This window comes from Schistocerca gregaria, chromosome 7 (genome assembly GCF_023897955.1).
Source record: "Schistocerca gregaria isolate iqSchGreg1 chromosome 7, iqSchGreg1.2, whole genome shotgun sequence".
In the NCBI taxonomy this organism is placed as follows: Eukaryota; Metazoa; Arthropoda; class Insecta; order Orthoptera; family Acrididae; genus Schistocerca; species Schistocerca gregaria.
Window position 1 is genome coordinate 203572911 of NC_064926.1, and position 17261 is coordinate 203590171.

Consider the following 17261-nt stretch of genomic DNA (forward strand, 5'->3'; position numbering starts at 1 on the left):
GAACATTGTCTCCCGTAAATGTACAAACAATTTCAATGCCACGTTTAATACGTCACCTCTTCTACAGCACGCACGAAAACCTACGCCTCCAATCATTTCTTTCTTCTCACATATAAACAAAGTTATGTAGGTTATAGTCAACTCGTGCCAACGAAAATTAAAAACTTACTTCTCTAACACAGCTTAAGAAATTATGTGCAATGTTATGCCCGTAACAAACCTATTCTCCACAAGAAATATTGTTATATCTAACGCAGGGGACGGAAACTGGTTACACATGACTTTACAGCTTTCTCATTTGATACACTTATCAGCGCAATGTCTGCTAAAATGCGTTGCTCAACGTCTACAGACTCGTACCACACCTCACTGGAACACTGATCTCTTTAGTTTAACCTTTCCTTGTCGTCCCACCTCCAGCAATCGCCTAGCTCACACTGAGCTTACCGCTGTTATTTTACACGCCACTCGTAATTGTTCGTACATTCTCTTTCAAATCGATGTCGTTGCAGTGTTCACAAGAGACGAGCGAGTCTATTACATTTGTGTCGAGCATACGTAAATATATCTGACAGTCGTGGGTACATAGTCTGCCGCAGAGCTGCTTTTGTCGCAGTGAATAATATCATTATTTTTACTGAGACCATAAGCGGCAACATATTCACAATTCCAACACGTCTGTTGTGTGATGGTGATACACTGATAATTCCACGACTATACGTCGCACTACTTCTCTTGGCTCAAGTATAAGTTTACAAGCTGACAAGCTGAATGTATTCATCCGCTAACCTCAGAACGCGTTTCGAGGGCAGGCAAATGATGTAGAATGCAGAGACCGTACCTTAATTGCTCGTAGCTGTGTAGACCCAGTGATTCGTTTTTAAAAGCATGGAGCAAACTAAACCGCTGCCGCAGAAGCTATTCATTTCTACTGTTTTGGAAAATAAGGATGAATTAGAGGAGGTAAAAATAATTGCATGTTTTATTCATGTTAGAATGTACAAGGCGGCCATAATGGATTGCTGGTTTTACTTCCTTCAACTGTCGTTTGATGGCGCTAGTATTGCTTTGCGAGGGCTATTTGAATACCTGTGAATGAAATCCCATAAATGAAAATAAGTGTTTGTGCATCTGGTGTGTTACTGCTACATGGTGAAATGTTGTGCTTATTGATAAGAATATAAATTTTGAGTTGAAACAATATAACTTATAGATTTGAAATTCTTCTGTATGTGTGTTAGTATAATACTCACTTTGGAAGGCCTTCTGAAAATTTACATTTATGTGTGGCGACTGAATGAGAAAAATAAACAGCCAATAACCACAGAGTACGTGAAATCAATTTATAAAACTTGTGTCATATGGCTGTTTTAATAAGTGTTGTTATTGTGGATAGTAGAAGTGATGGAATGCGTGTGACACCTTCATTGATATGTAGCTTTAAAGTGTACACACTCCAGTGAACACTCTGAAACTTGAACGGTAAATGCTTTTTAGTGTTTGCCTCTATAATATTGATTTTCTTCTTGTTCTGAGCTTAAGAAGCTGAGAATTTTAGCTGCCACTAAATGGAGTAAGCTTCATTGAATTAACCAGTATCAGACACATCCATGTAAGACTCAAAATAGTGCAGGATATAGACCACATCAATTTAGTAGTGGATAGGTTTCAATGTAAAGCTACGTAAACAAAGTTTTCCAAGATGTGTATTATGTTGAAGTCGTCATTTCCAATTGCAAATCCCATTGCTTTACTGCTATTAGAATAAAAGAAATTGCTTTTCTTTCTTGTTAGTGATGCAAAACTATATTCTAGTACAATAATAGAAATGGTTGATAATATGTGATGACATTTTATGTTTTTACATAAATGAGAGTTAACTTTATATCCACCTGTTATGTTATGCAGCATAATTGATGCAACAAACATTGTTACCAGTACTTTGAGTTTGATTTTGAGTTGTCAGTAGATTTCATGCCCCTCTATTAAAGTAGTTATGTGCACATTCTCAGTATGTTCCTTTTATTTCCAGAAATATGAGAAGTGCTATACATCACTGCAGTCACTGGTGTCTGGTCTTTCTGAGAAGGAGGCACAAAATGCACTTAATGCAGCTGTTTGCAAGGATAAAGTACATGAAGAGCTTTCTTTGGGCCTGCTGTATGCAATACTAACAGAACCTGAACGGGCACCTCGGTGGTATCGTGATCTTACTTTAGTTAGCCGCGATGGACTGGCACATGTGCTTGCTAGTCTCACTCATCTTGTTATGGAACGATACCTCAGACTTACTGATAGAGCACGTTCCCAACTTTTGTGGCTTGTTCGAGAAATGATCCGTGCTTCTGTTGCTAATGTGGACTCACTTTGTTGGAGCTTGCAGAGGCATGCTGCAGGAGGAGATGTCTCGCCTCGTAACCTTGTTCTTGTTGAAGCTCTGCTTGATCTCTACACTGAAAACAGGTACTGCGAGCTACTATTTTAATGACCATATTGATTACTATTGTATTATAGAAAAGTTAAAAATATAATGATAAAATTAAAATTCATAACCAAATAAGAGGCATATCACAATGATTACAGTAAAGTTAGTTCTAAACACAACCTCTTTTAGTACTTATATAACTTTTGTTTTAAAATATGGTGAAGTAACAGCAGAAGAGTGGTTTTGTTTAAAGAGCATTTTTATCAGATGTTTGGTCTCCATATTGAACCAGTGTAGATTTTGAGCTTTTATTTCAGCATTGTGTGTTAGTATAGTGCACTTTATTTTGTTTATATCACAAGTAATTATTTGTCACTGTTTTCAAATTGTAAGTAGAACCTGTCAGATTTTTTTATTTGTTGTCTGGTGTGATGTGGCAAAAAATATTTTTGCTCTTTAGATGATTATTACCATTTTGTCTAGTATCACTTTGTGACTATATGCCTGCAATAGAGTTTTCCTCGTTTATGTACCCCATGTCATAAAATCTGCTTATGAGATACCAGTATCATTTTTGCCTCTTGCATTTTTTTATATGGGAACTCCTACATATCATATATTTTCTGTTTCTTCTGAAGTTATAAATGTTCTGTTGCCAGTATGTTAGTTCCAAATACCTTATGGCTTTTGTGAATATTTACGATTGCAGGTTGTGATATGAGTAGGATCTGAAGTAATTATTCAGAAGTAGAAATGAAACTCATTTAGAAGAGTCTTGATTCTGGATCTGAAATTTATAGATTAGGCCTAGGATATGTGAGAGGAAAAGTTGTCTATTTTGTAAGAAATATATTTTGCTTGTAGCATGCAAAAGCCATGTACTTTGTGAGGCTGTAGAACCCAGTCTGCAATGCTGACTGCTTCCACAATACGTATCATTTTGCATTAGGCATATACAAATCTATTGAACTGACAGTGTGTGTGTACTAAAACAAGTTTTCTACTTGCCTGTGAATGCAACTCTGTCACACATGTGCATTCCCTTTATTTACTTGCACTTTCCAAGCATTAAGGCAAGCCTTCAGGGTGCTATAATTAATCAAGATGTTAGCAAACACAAACAAATACATGTTGGCAGTGTGCTTTAGTTGACTGATGAGCATCTGGTATGAAAGAATTGAGAACTATTCTTTGGTTGCGTTCCATACTTGAGAATAGCAGCTCTGAAGTACATTATCATGGGAAAAATCAAAGAGAAATAATAGATTGTGGTTGTTAAAATTTTTAAAACATAATTCAGGAATTTTGGTAAACATTTTTGGAATACAGTGATCAATAGATTATTATATTTTGATTTAAGTTCAGTCTTGATCACACCATTTATGTCTCAATGACATCTCCTCAGCTGCTATGAAGTCAACTGATCAGTTGACTTTGTAGCAGCTGAGGAGAGCACCGGTTACCTATGTCATTAAGACATAAATGGTGTGATCAAGACTGAACTTTAGTCAAAATATAATAATTCAGGAAATTGATGCACCAGTGATGGAACATCGAATCTGGCAGTTATGTTTATTTTTATTGTTGTTGGACTAGCACATTACTTTGCTGATATTTATATTTCAGTACTATTTGTTTCCTGGAAAATTCCAATAAACTGTGAAATCTGATAGCTTCTTAGAGGTGTTAACTTTTCCCCAGATGTGGAAGTATTGGTTATTGTGTAATATGAAGAATGCTTTAAATTTTGTGATTTATTGCACTACTTAGTAATTCACATTCACAATAATTTGTCATTGATGAGGAGCTTAGTGTAGTCGGCTTCATCAGTAGGAGATAATAGCTCACTGTAAAGTGTAAATTACCACCTTGTACCTGCGCATAAATTTTAACCAGTTGTATACTTTGGTTTTTTGTTTATTTATTCATTATTCATTGTCATATAACTTATACTGTACACTCTGCAACAGTTATTGTGTTTTGTAGGGCATATACTATCGTAAGCAAATGCAGCTATGAATAAATTGTAAGTTAGAGTATATACACAATTTATTAGGCTAAAAGATTGTGTTGGCTTTGTACCTCGTTGCTTATTTTCTTGTATGTTATTTATCAGCTGCAGCTTATTATGTAAACCATTTTGATTTCATGTTGCACCTGAAAAGCAAAAAGATTTTTTCCTTGTTGTAAAAATGAATACCAAAGATAGTAATGTCAAACCACTAAGGAATGTTTAACCATTACCCTTGTCATTTACATCTAGTTTAGACATCATTGGCACCACAGTATGGGAGGTAATGATTTTCATCCTAAGATTGTAAAGATGATGTCTGAATAATGTCCTTTATGCATGTTGCCTTAAATCTGTAGTTCATTTTCTTTCAGCTGTGTTCATTGCAAGAGATACATTCTCTTGTTTAATAATCAAAAGGGGAAAAAATATTGTAATAATAATAAATCGTATGCTTTGCAGTAACTTAAAAACATTGTGGTCAGTTGAAATATACTGAGAAATTCGTATTCAATTCTCATTAAGGCAACACTTTGCAGTCTTATTCTGTTGGTAATTCTTAAAATAAATTTTTGTGTCTCTGTCCGGTTAATTAATATTCTATATTTTCATTCCCTAGGGCATGGCTGGATAAGTTTCCGCTGCTCACTGCTGCTGCTGCTTACACATTTTTGCGCCTTATAGAGGACCATTTCTCACCATCACTGGCTGCCCTGCGGCAGCGTGAAGTTACTTTCGTTGTGACATTGTTACGAGAGCGTTTCTCGGATTGCCTGGCCATTGGCCGTGATCTTGTACGATTGCTTCAAAACGTTGCACGAATTCCAGAAGTTGAGCAATTGTGGAAGGATATTTTGCTGAACCCACGCTCTTTGTGCCCAACATTCACAGGTCTGTAGAACAGCTTTTCCTTTCTTCTTGTCCGAAATAAGATAAAAATTAAATATTCCCACAGCCACTTTAATTCCTCTCTTCAATAAATTCCTGTTTAATAGTTTAACACACAGTCAGGTGGTGCAGTGGTTAGCACACTGGACCTGCATTTGGGAGGACGACTGTTCAAACCCATGTCTGGCCATCCTGATTTAGGTTCTCCATGATTTCCCTAAATCGCTTCAAGTAAATGCCTGGATGGTTCCTTTGAAACAGCAAGGCCGACTTCCTTCCTAATTCTTCCTTACTCCTGTTGTACTAATAACCTTGCTGTTTGGTCCCTCCCCCCCAAATCAACCGACCAATGGTTTAACAGCAGAGGCTGTTTGCTTAAAAATATTTTAATGTGTTGGTAATGTTCAGAACCAGAAGCAACCATGTAGATGTTTGTCCTGTTCAATTAAATGTATTTTACCAGCCCCCCCCCCCTCACACACACACTCGTATATGATTTAACAGCTGAAATTATAAAGTGTTAGCCAGATATAAAGCATGCTTTTATCTGCAGTGTAATCTTTTCTAAAGGACAGAAAAATGTGTAAATACTACTCAAGAAGATGTATTAGATTACATCTAGAAATTAGTAAGTTCAGTGCTAGTTTCTTAATATAAGAATAATAAAAAGGGGCTTATACATACTTTTGTTGAGCCCAGCGTCAGAGAATCAAAGAGTTAACATGTACTTGGTCTCGTCTTGCTAATATGGTCACCTATTCGTTACACAAAAAAACTTCAACTGAGACACAATTATTCACCAGTATGTCTCATAACATTTTGGTGAAAATGTGGAAAACTCTGCACACAACACAAATGTGAAATTGGCAGTGTTGCAGTAATAAAATATTTGGGTCGTGGTTGGAAAGATATTTTCAAATGTGTAAACAAAACTGGAGGAAAAAATGATTCACTGAACTCCATAAACTCATTCACCTTTTTGTTATGGAAAAACACTTTTCAATTATATATCTGTACTAAACATGCCTTTCTAAAGGGTATGGGAACACAACATGAGATGGGAGTCTACTGAATTTATTTTTGTTCTATAGGTATCACAGTTATGGTGATTGTGTTTGAAAAGGATCTTCAGTATGAAGTTGGATAAAAAGAAAAGAAAATTAGAACAAATTTTGTAGTTACTAAGCAGTACATTGTGGTATAATGATACATTCGGTTCATTTGCCATATGGCGTTTATCTCCCTTTATAAAGTTACCTATAGAAGACAAATATGTATCAGTTTGTCACAATCATTTGTGAAAGACCAAATGAGTTCTCAGGTAATGTGATGATGATGTCAGCTCTGATGTGGATATAGTACCTATATGATCTGATAAAAAGGAATCCCCAATTAATCGCACAAATTTCAGAAAAATGTTTAGTGGGATTCATTAACAGTCATATTTAACAGTTTGCTTTTACAACATTTTAGACTAATGAAACTTCCATTTTAAAATTAATTATATTTGTCATGATATGTGATCTCACGAAAGAGATATGTTTTGTGTGTTGCTTTGTTGTGCCAGAGTAAAAGACAGTTAATATTCAGTTTTCATATGTGTGTTGCTTATACACAAATTTGTGAGTAATTATTGGATTTTTTGGGCAGGTGTCCTTCAGCTGCTACAGTCCAGGACTTCAAGGAGGTTTTTACAGTCTCGTCTTACACCTGATATGGAGAGAAAGCTGGTCTTCCTCACTTCACAAGTTAGATTTGGTTATCACAAACGGTATCAAGAATGGTTTCAAAGGCAGGTGAGTCTTGTTTATAGACAGTTTTCTGAATTAGGTAGATGTCTTTCTTCCTGACACAGTTTATAAGTTCTCTATACATTGTGTCTAATTTGTTAATGTCTATCCTTTTACACAGTATTTTTCTTGACAAGTTTTGTCTTTAATTTTTGACTATTGTGATCAGATAGACTATTTATTGTCTCCAGAATCAGAGATAAAATATTGTGTGTGTGTGTGTGTGTGTGTGTGTGTGTGTGTGTGTCGGGGGGGGGGGGGGGGGATAACATTACTTATCCTGCAAGTTTCATTGTTAGTTGTTCTTCAGCTCCCATAAAGAACTGTCTACAGCGAAAGAAGAGAAATCCATGTAAAAACTCTCACATGTTTTTATACTCCACAAGCCATCTTCTGATGTTAGTAGCGAAGGTAATTTGTGTAGAACTGCCCCTCCCTCTTTCCTGTTCTAGTTGTGAATGTTCCATGGGAAGAATTATTGTTTGCAAACCTCCAAGTGGGCTGGAATCCCTCCAATTTTACCTTCGTGGTTTTTATTTTTATTATTATTTTTAGATATACATTGGAAGAAGCAATTATTGGTCAACACTTTTAAGAAGTTATGCTCTTGGAGTTGTAATAGTAAACTGGATTGTGATGCCTCTCGAATGAAGTTGTATCTGAGCTTAACAAGAACTAATGTACTGCCATTGTTTTCAGTGAGCTAGTTAAAGACCTTGTGTGGATCATAAAATTTACTCTGAAAACTTATGTATTGAGGAATTAATGGCTTCCTTCTGAGGTAGGCAAAGCCATATCACCTACAATGGGTCACAATAGCAGTTTTAAGTCTTACTCGCTCAGAACCATCCTTCTGTAAATAGATATTATTAACTGTTACTTACTAAATGAAAAACTTTGTATGAAATTTCATGTTCTCCAGGTATATAATAAACAAAAATGGATTCAGCTCATTGATGAGTGGATGAATATATTCAGTTCAGCTTATTTTGCATTTTGAAATGTCTTCTATTGTGTTGACTGGCAAACAAGTAGTTGACGTGTTTTCACTCCTTATTGTCACATGGATTTATCTTCTGGAAAGTGTGGCTAAAAGCAATGAAATATTTAACTGAATTTTCTGTTGGTGCGTGGCAGAACATGATGATGATATCAAAAGGGGAAAAAACTTCCTAATGTTCTGCAAAATTTTATTTATTTAGTCACAAACCGGCTTTCAGCTTCTCAGGCCATGTTCAGGTGACAGGTACATCTCACAAACACAGATAAACAAGATATGCAATGGACAAAGGTATCATTTGTGAAGAAAATAGCAAAGTCAGCATAGCAATGCAACAGTTCCAAATCAGTAACCACTTGAGACTGGAAACAAAGTCATCTTGACTGTGCAGTGGTGCAATGCAAACAGCTACAAAGTACAACAAGAAATGACGCATGCCACGAGTGCAGGCCACAGGCTCTGACAACATGTCTGCATCTCTTCTTGGAAGGGAATTCTGAACAGTGTCAGATACAGTGGGGCAATGCTGGAATCTCCCCCAATGGTTTGAGTGGCATGACCCCCACAGACAGAGTGAGACGTGACACCAACTGCATGGATTGAGGCCAGTGCAGCTCATGTTGGCCCATAGGGAAGTGGAAGTTGCTTGTTTGACAGGGTGGTGCCAATGGGTCGGTCTCATCAGCACCTCGTCCCTAGAACACGCACTATCCTGTGATCATTTGGAGTGGGCGGCACCTGCCCGCTGTAGGGACAGGAACCACACACCCGATAGGGTGGGAGGGAGGTGATCCATATCAATTCACTCCCATCACTTGTCAGTATCTATTTCTCATTGATGCCTTGCACTGGGTCAGAGGGTAGAGGGGAAAGATGCAGACCCAGAGGCTGGTGCGGTTTTAGGTTGAGTCCAGTGGTGCTGCCACATCAGTGCCTGAGGACGATTTGGGATTGGCACATAACACTGTAGGCGGAGTTGATTGTGGTGACAGACTAGCTGCCACTGGCTGACCCCACCTTGAACAACTGTTGCTGCACTGCCAGATGAAAGTGGTAGGTGCTTGTGCAAAATCTTGGCTGGACTATGTCCATTGACAGGCATGGCCTGTACGTGGCCAGGAAGCTGCTGACTGCATTCCGTGAGTTCACTGATTTCAAAATGTTTACACCTCTGTGACTTGTGTCATGACCAGCAGCTTGGATTCCAAACTGGATGCTGGGTGAAACAAGGGCAGTGGTAGTACGTTCAGTACCATTATATCTACAAAAATCCCCGACTGCTGAAACTGTGATTGTGGGCTGTCAGAAACCAATGTAGCTAGGGCTCCTTCTATATATGGTAGATAAAGGCCAGGCCACAGTCCTGGAGGAAGCTGTAGACTGCCACACTATATATGCAATATTTTAAAATGCGTCAGTGAACAACACCAATTCTGCTTCCTGGAGAGGGATGGTAAATGGCAATATCTACATGTTCTCTTTGCTATATGTGGTCAGGGTGGCACCATGAGTTAAACTGCTGTGCTGCGGCCAATTGGCTGTACACAGAGGTGTAGCAGTTTCAGATGGAATGTTCAGTGGCAGCACCAATTCCTGGCCGGTACATGTGATGCTGCACTATTGCTTTCATTTGGCACATTCTTCAGTGTACAGTGTGGTGGAGTTTCAATACGCAGGGGTGGAGTACAGGAGGGACAACAGCCCAAGATTCTGTATTGTCTGTGGCTAACAGAATGAACCTGTCTGTAACATTAAGTCTGTCTCTGAGGGAAAAGTAACTGCACCATTCTGGGTCCGTGTCTTTAAGCAAATGTTCAGACCAGCCCTGCTGCTCTGTGGATCATACCCTGTGAAGGAGCACGTCCCAGCTTGTCTCTGCCGCCCGTTGCCCACCTTAATAAGGAAGTCATCAAGGTTGTGCTGTTGCTTTGTGTCCAATGCAAAACACAGCATTTCATGTCTGTCAAAATTGGTGTAAGAACCACATGGCAAACGAGACAAAACATCAGCGTTAGAGGGCTAGGTGTCATAAGTGTAGTTACTAAGAAACAACACCCACTGCTGCAACCATTTTGTTTGGAGTTTAGCTTGGGGCCCAAATGATGACAGGAGAGGCTTGTGGTTCATAATCATTGCAACTTCGTAACATAGAGGTAGACAGGGAATTTCTGGACACCATAGATGATGACCACACCTCTTTTTCAACTGCGAATAATTTCACTTTAATGAGTTCAATGTCTCAGAAGCAAATTGGAAAGGCTGTTCTGTGCTGCAGGCAAATTTATGTGACAGGACAGCTCCAGCACCACAATCAAACGCATCCTTGGCCAGTGTTAACCATTCACCCAGTTGGAACATCACCAATCAAGGGACCAACCTGAGGCACTTTCCGACTCGCACGAACGCCCGTTGACACGCCTCTGACCATATAAACAAACTACCTTTTTTTACGTAACTGGAGTAAGTGGGTGAGAAATATGAGCAGCACTTGGAATGAGTTTAGCATAATAATTGATTTTACCCAGAAAGGATTGCAGTTCTTAAAAATTCTAAGGCACCAATAAATTAATAAAGGCAGTCTTGTGTGAATGTAAGCCTGTCTTTCTTAAAATGTGGCCCAAATACTTTAGTGTCAGCTGGAAGAAACTACTCTTGGTGAGACAACAACATCGGTCATTGGCTTGCAGTCATAAATTTTGCAAGTGCTGCTCCCTTATGGCCCCCATATTTAACAAATCTCCAAATAGTTGACACAGTTAGGGATACCCTGGATGAGTTGTTCTAGATACTTCTAAAAAATTGCTGGAGTGCTAGTGATCCCAAAAGACAATCTGTTATATGTGCTAAATGGCTTATTAATCACCAGAATCTGTTTTGTAGGCTAATCAATAGGTAACTGAAAATGTGTGTCAGTGAGCTTAACTTCTGGAAAATAATGGGTACAAATGAACGTTTGCTTGTGCGTTAAAGTTAAGCTTAAAAACACCACAGATACGAAGTAACCCATGAAGCTTTTGTACAATAACCATAGGCATTGCCCATTGATTAGATGACACTGGAAAGAGAACACGCATATTCTGTCTAGTCATGCCTTAACTTGTTTGCTCATGATAAACTGTATCAGATGAGCTTTAGAGAATTTAGTCACAGCCAAATGCTACAACAACATGTGTGCCTAAAAATTCGTAGCACAACCTAAGGTAGGTTCAAACAACTGTTTGAGATGTCCACACAACACATCCAGTTCCAAATTGAATTGCATTAACAATTAGATTCGCCTGATCTTGAATTTGGAACCCGAAAAGCGGGAAAGTATTGAGACCAAAAAGTTAGTACTTGTCCAAGAATTAAGTGCAGGCAAGGTTAGTTCTGAACTATGTTTCTGTATTTAGCCTGCACCCCATAGTGGAACTGAACGGCCGTTGTACATCTGCACTTTGCACTACGTTGCATGCAGTGTCACGGAGCCAATGCACCAGTAAATATCCCCATTAATTATGGAGGTGGTTGTGCTGGTGTCCAGCTGGAAGTGTACCATTACCCTGTCGTTTGATCTGCTGTTGTCCCTGGCAGTGGCAGGATAGCATGCTAGCAGCTGAAATCGACACTCACCAACCCGGGCAGTGATGCTAGTGATGATGAGAGCCGCACTCGGGACATGATTTGCCATCACAACTTGTGCTAGGGTTCTCATTCAACGACTGGAGAAAAATTTTTCAGGAGCCACAGCTCACTTTGTGACATGCCAACAGTGGATGAAGCACTCCTGTCTTTGCATATCATCAATGTGGAGGGTGAGGAAGCAGTAACTACTAAATCCCATGGCGCCAGACTGCCAGACACATGAGAGCTTGATGAATCAGATGATGACGTTGACTGAGAGCCAACAGACGAACAGTGAGCACAACGGCAACTAACTACTGAATCCTGTGTTATCAGACGCACAAGAACTCGTTAAATCAGATGATGACTGTGATTGGGAGCCATCACTTGATCGAAGAGTATGATGACAAGTAATACTGCTACCGACATTGAAACCAGATGAATCATCAAACAGAGCTTGTTCCGAGGCAGTCACTTCTTATGCCTTAGCAAATTTTCTAAAGCCTTTGTACTAACTGCAAGATCTGGAGCCAGGCAGATTTAATGTCTCAAATTAAAGAATCTGCATAAAACATACATTTTTGACAGGCAATGCTGCGTAGGATTGTTTACTTTGCTTAACACGCTGATTGAACTTGAGGCTAGCTGCAACGATGTGTGTTTGATGACTGTAATATTCAGTCTGCTAACTTTAGAAAACTTCAAACTACTAGGATGCACTTAATTTTTGCACCACTTCACACAGTTTACTACTAGATGACAGAAACAGTGCACAATGGTGTTCAGGATCATCAGTTTGACTTGCCTTGCTGTCTAGTTCGAAGTGTCATAAATAGACATTCTAACTCTTGCTTGCCTCATTGAAAGAAGCGAATGGCAGAAGGGGAAGGCTTAAAAACAGCAGCTGTTGGCTTAGCATCCATGGTTCACTAAACGAAACAGCACAGTGGGAAAGTTCTTGGTCATCAGTTTTCTATCCTGCTTGGTGTAGATAGGAACTATTCGTCACTTGCTGGGGGGGCTACAACAAACCACAGGGAAATGAACACTAATTCCTGTAAGTCTACATGAGTCTGAGTTCATGAAATAAATGAAGCACTAACAACTTGACATACCATTATGACAGTTCCAAATCAGTAATCACTGTAGATCAGAAACAAACTAAGTCAACTTCGCTGTGCAGTGGCACGATACAAACAACTACAAAGTGCAACAAGCAGTGACCCACAAGCCCAGGCCATAGGTTCAGCTGCAATCAGTCACCACCACGCAATGCCAAGTGAGACAAATACATCAGTGGTTGCTCTGCTTACAGGAGTGGCCCGCAGGTATCACTTGTGGCCTTAGTACCTCTGATGTGTCCACATCCGTGCTAGGTGGGAAATCCGAATCTCTGTTGGATACAAAAATGTACCTTGCACATCATGTTTATTAGTGTTTACGACATTCAGTCATCACCTGAAGCTGGCCTAAGAAATCAAAAGCTGGTTTTTAGCCAAATAAATATAATATTGTCGAGCATTAGGTAGTGTTTTTTCCTTTTTAATATGAATGAAATGTTTATTTAGCAAAATGAAGTAATCCTGATATTGTGTAAAGCAGATAAATGGACATCTTGGAAAGGTGTCTTCAAGGAACTTGGAGTTCCTAGACTCGCTACACAATGTGTTCCCTGTTAAATGGTGACTGTAGCTAATAATAAAAAGCTGCTTCAGATGGACAATTATTAACAGTTTCACAATACAAGGCACAAAAATAATATACAAGTACACTTTCTCTGCTTGTGTAGTGTTTAATGAGGGACATATGTTCTTGAGCAAAGATCTTTAACAGACTATACAAAATAAACATTTGGAAATTCTGGCAAATCCAAAATACAATTTTAAAAAATCTCATTCACTAACCACACAAATTCTCTAGTTATATAGATCCCAGGAGCAAAAATATCTGAAATATCTGTTAGTAGCTTGAAAAGTAACAATTTCCAAAATGGGTGAACATCTGTTCTCACAGCATATAGATAATTAATGTTCTTTGGTATCAGTGTTCTCCTGTAAACATTAAGCTAACCGTAAACCAGTAGCTACTTAGTAGAACAGAAGAAACATCACTTTTTTCCGTTCATGGTCACTGCTCTCCAGCTAGTTTAGTTAGGTTCATTTATAGCACATGTAAGCAGACACAATACAGCAGTTCCACAGGAGTCAGTTCCTAGTGTAGTATACAATAGTTTCTGACATATAGAGATGCTCTGGGAAGTTCTCAAAAATCTTATTGATCAACCTACTTGTTTGTAGGGTTTGTCCATTAGCAACTGAAAAATACCACTTTTTTTTTTAGACAGATGTTTAATAAAGAAACTTGAATAATAAAATAAGAAGAAAATATGTAAATAAGAGGAAATGGGAAAGAGGTTTCTTGCTCAGAGTCCAAATAATGCATACATTAAAACTGAATGTTTGATATATGAGGAATGATGTTGATAATGATTTTATAATGGGTTCTATCTTCAATGGGGCAGTAGACAGGCGAAGTAAGACACAGGGACAAAATTCACAAATAACATTTAACCAGTTTGAGCTGTAGTTATTGAGAACAGTTGCTTCCTCTTTTGTATTTAGATATTTGTTTCTGGTGTTGTTTTCAAAGTTATCGTCATTCACACACTTTAGTTTCTTGTCTTTCGTTAAATGGTTTCCATTTCATTTATACCTGTCTGCCACAAAAATGGAGGAACAGGAGAGCAAGGCTGATGAATGAGGTTTATTATTGAGGTTATTGATTAAAAATCATAGAAATTAATAGAACTGTAAACACTACAAATTATTTTCGTTCCATTCTTTATTGGTGATACCTAAATTAGCAGGTTCTGTTTTTAAGGCAAGGAGAAGAATACTGTGGCTCGTTGGACTTATCTTCATAAATTTTTGTTTCAGTACCTGGCAACACCTGAATCACAGTCTCTACGCTGTGACCTAATTCGATTTATTGTTGGTGTTATTCATCCGACAAATGAATTGCTGTGTTCTGATATCATACCACGATGGGCTGTCATTGGTTGGCTACTTACAACATGCACATCTGTTGTGACTGCTTCTAATACGAAATTGGCATTATTCTATGACTGGTTGTTCTTTGATTCAGACAAGGACAATATAATGAATATAGGTATGTCTGTTTCAGTGTGTGACCAAAATTAGATAAGCTGTGAATAACTGACGTGTGCCTGAACATCCGTATATGTTTCACACTGTCCACGTGCTTCTTTTTGTGACATTCATTTCTGAATTATATTACTTGTCAAATAATGTGGTTATTTTTTAATTTGTATTTATTTTTGTTGTAGTAGTTGTTCAGTATTTAACTTTTTTCTCCTTGAATAATTTTACAGAACTGATATACTGATCATAGAGACACCACAGTTATGTGTTAGTGTTCTATTCAAGAGCTAGATGATCTGTTTTGGAATCCAATCCACTGACCCATTCCAGAGCTTGGCTCTTTTAGCCAAGTCGCAACAACTTACGAGTGAGGCAGAGGGGGGGGGGGGGGTGACTTTCAATTAATACACAAACCTTTGTTGGTTAGTTGATTTTTTAATGTGTTGATTGTCATGACTGCAATAGTGAACACTAAAAAGGGTTTCCTGTTTGTCATGTCACTTTGTGTTCATGTTTCGATGTGTGCTTGTGTTCGTGTTCCTTCTTAATCTTTTGTATTTTTTGTGCTTTATATTGGTGTATTTGTTTGCATTTGTTGTTGTTTAGGTGACATGATTGATGCTATTGTGAATATTTTCTGTTTCTGTACATAATTGTTCAAGTTACTTGTCAGTGTCTCAATACCCATTATTCACTGCTGCTTGGAGCCTGTTACTGTATTAGATTTATTTCATCATGTATTACTGGTTTGCTATACATTCATGCTCATCTGTGAACAGTTACTTGATGAGCATAAAGTACAGGTGATTTTTGCAGTTAATGTTGTATTTCTAATCATTTAATTCTTATTATGTTGTTTGATTACACCTGTAGTTCTTTAATCTATTGTTTTTTCTCTGCAGAACCAGCAATTTTAGTAATGAACAACTCAATGCGGTCCCATCCAGCTGTAACTGCAACTCTACTTGACTTCCTGTGTAGGGTGAGTTCTTTGTTACCTCTCTTCTTGGAATTAAGTCATAATATTCCATGTTGTAAGTTTCCTTTTTTAAGGATGGACATGTACTTCTAGATAATAAATCCACAGTTTAGAGGGTAAAAGACTTGACTTGATTAATAGTAGTGTACCACAATTTACAGTGCATCTCTCTGAGGTATGAATGGGAAGGAACTGCTGGATGAAGTGTCAATATTAATGTGAAGACAATGAAAAGAAGGATAAGTGTTTAATTGCAGTAACTTAAGGAGGTCTCCCACAATACAGAATAGAAGCTGAAAGTAATAATTTAAAGAAAAGCTAAAAATTCATGCTCCAGATTAGTAAATAATAACTCATTATATTAGACAGAGAGAGAAAAAAAGTAATTTAAGTCGGAGTAGAAAAGAGCAAAAAATGCAACATGCAAAGTTAAATAAAAAATTAACAAAACTGTAAAAAAAAAAGGAAGGCCAGAAACAAATGTGGATTCCAAATGTGAGGTGCGTTTGAGGAGGGGATAAAAGTTAAGCGAAACTTGTAATCATCTTAAGACAGAAACGTGTTTGGTCACTTAAGAGGAAAAGAACACTTGTAACAAATAAACATAATGTGTTTTAATTCTCTATCTTGCTTTCCTTTTCAGAGCAAAATACCACAAGAGGGAAGATCACTAAATTATTGAACTCTTATATTTGTTAACAAATTTAATTATATTTATGATGGGAAGAGAGAGAGAGCCCTCTTCACACCACAACAGATGGAACATGTCAGCGTGCCTTGTGCAGGCTGTTGGTGTGATCTTGGAGTGCCAAATTGGCGGCCTTGATGTTATATTGCGAATACATCGTTTTGGGTGTGGATAACAGCTGCCGCTCAAGTTAACTGCCATAAGTAATGTTGTTCGATAGTCACCATTTACTATTACATTTTTCAACTATTGAGGGAAGACCACAGAACTCCGTCACTTGCCAATTTAGTGCTAGAGAAAAACTGGTGAGGAGTTGAACCATCAACCAGAACCACCACCTCACTTTAGGGTATATAAGTCATGATACCATCTGTTTATCTCCACTCTACCCACCTTTCCAGGCACAGAGATTAGTGTGGTGCAGGAACACTCCAATTGGATACTCGAAACATGAAGAACCGTCACATGAACTGATGAGTTATGTTACACATTGTTGTGTATCAGTGGTGGGGTACACATTGAAAAATACCCAAGGCAGTGTATTCTGCTTGCCAAGAGAATATTGTTGAGCAAATGGTGCTAGTATTATCTTGGACATTTACAGTGACTAAAATGGGCTACTCATATGTCTGCCATAGTCTTGCACCAGCAAATGATAGAAGACTCTACTACCTGATCATCAGCATTTGCTTGTTCACCTACAGCATTCTACAGCT

General features: G+C 38.1%; 1 protein-coding gene across 2 annotated transcripts in view; it reads left to right on the plus strand.

The window, feature by feature from the left end:
• Positions 1-418: 418 nt before the first annotated feature.
• LOC126281554 (integrator complex subunit 3) overlaps positions 419-17261 on the plus strand; it is a 70489-nt gene continuing 53646 nt past the window's right edge. The window contains exons 1-6 of one of the 2 annotated variants that reach the window (XM_049980622.1): positions 419-963; positions 2033-2463; positions 5056-5327; positions 6975-7120; positions 14654-14885; positions 15781-15860. In XM_049980622.1, coding sequence (XP_049836579.1) covers positions 889-963; positions 2033-2463; positions 5056-5327; positions 6975-7120; positions 14654-14885; positions 15781-15860 — 1236 coding nt within the window. In that variant the 5' untranslated portion in view covers positions 419-888. The remainder of the gene's footprint in view (positions 964-2032; positions 2464-5055; positions 5328-6974; positions 7121-14653; positions 14886-15780; positions 15861-17261) is intronic. The other variant, XM_049980621.1, reaches the window with a different exon arrangement.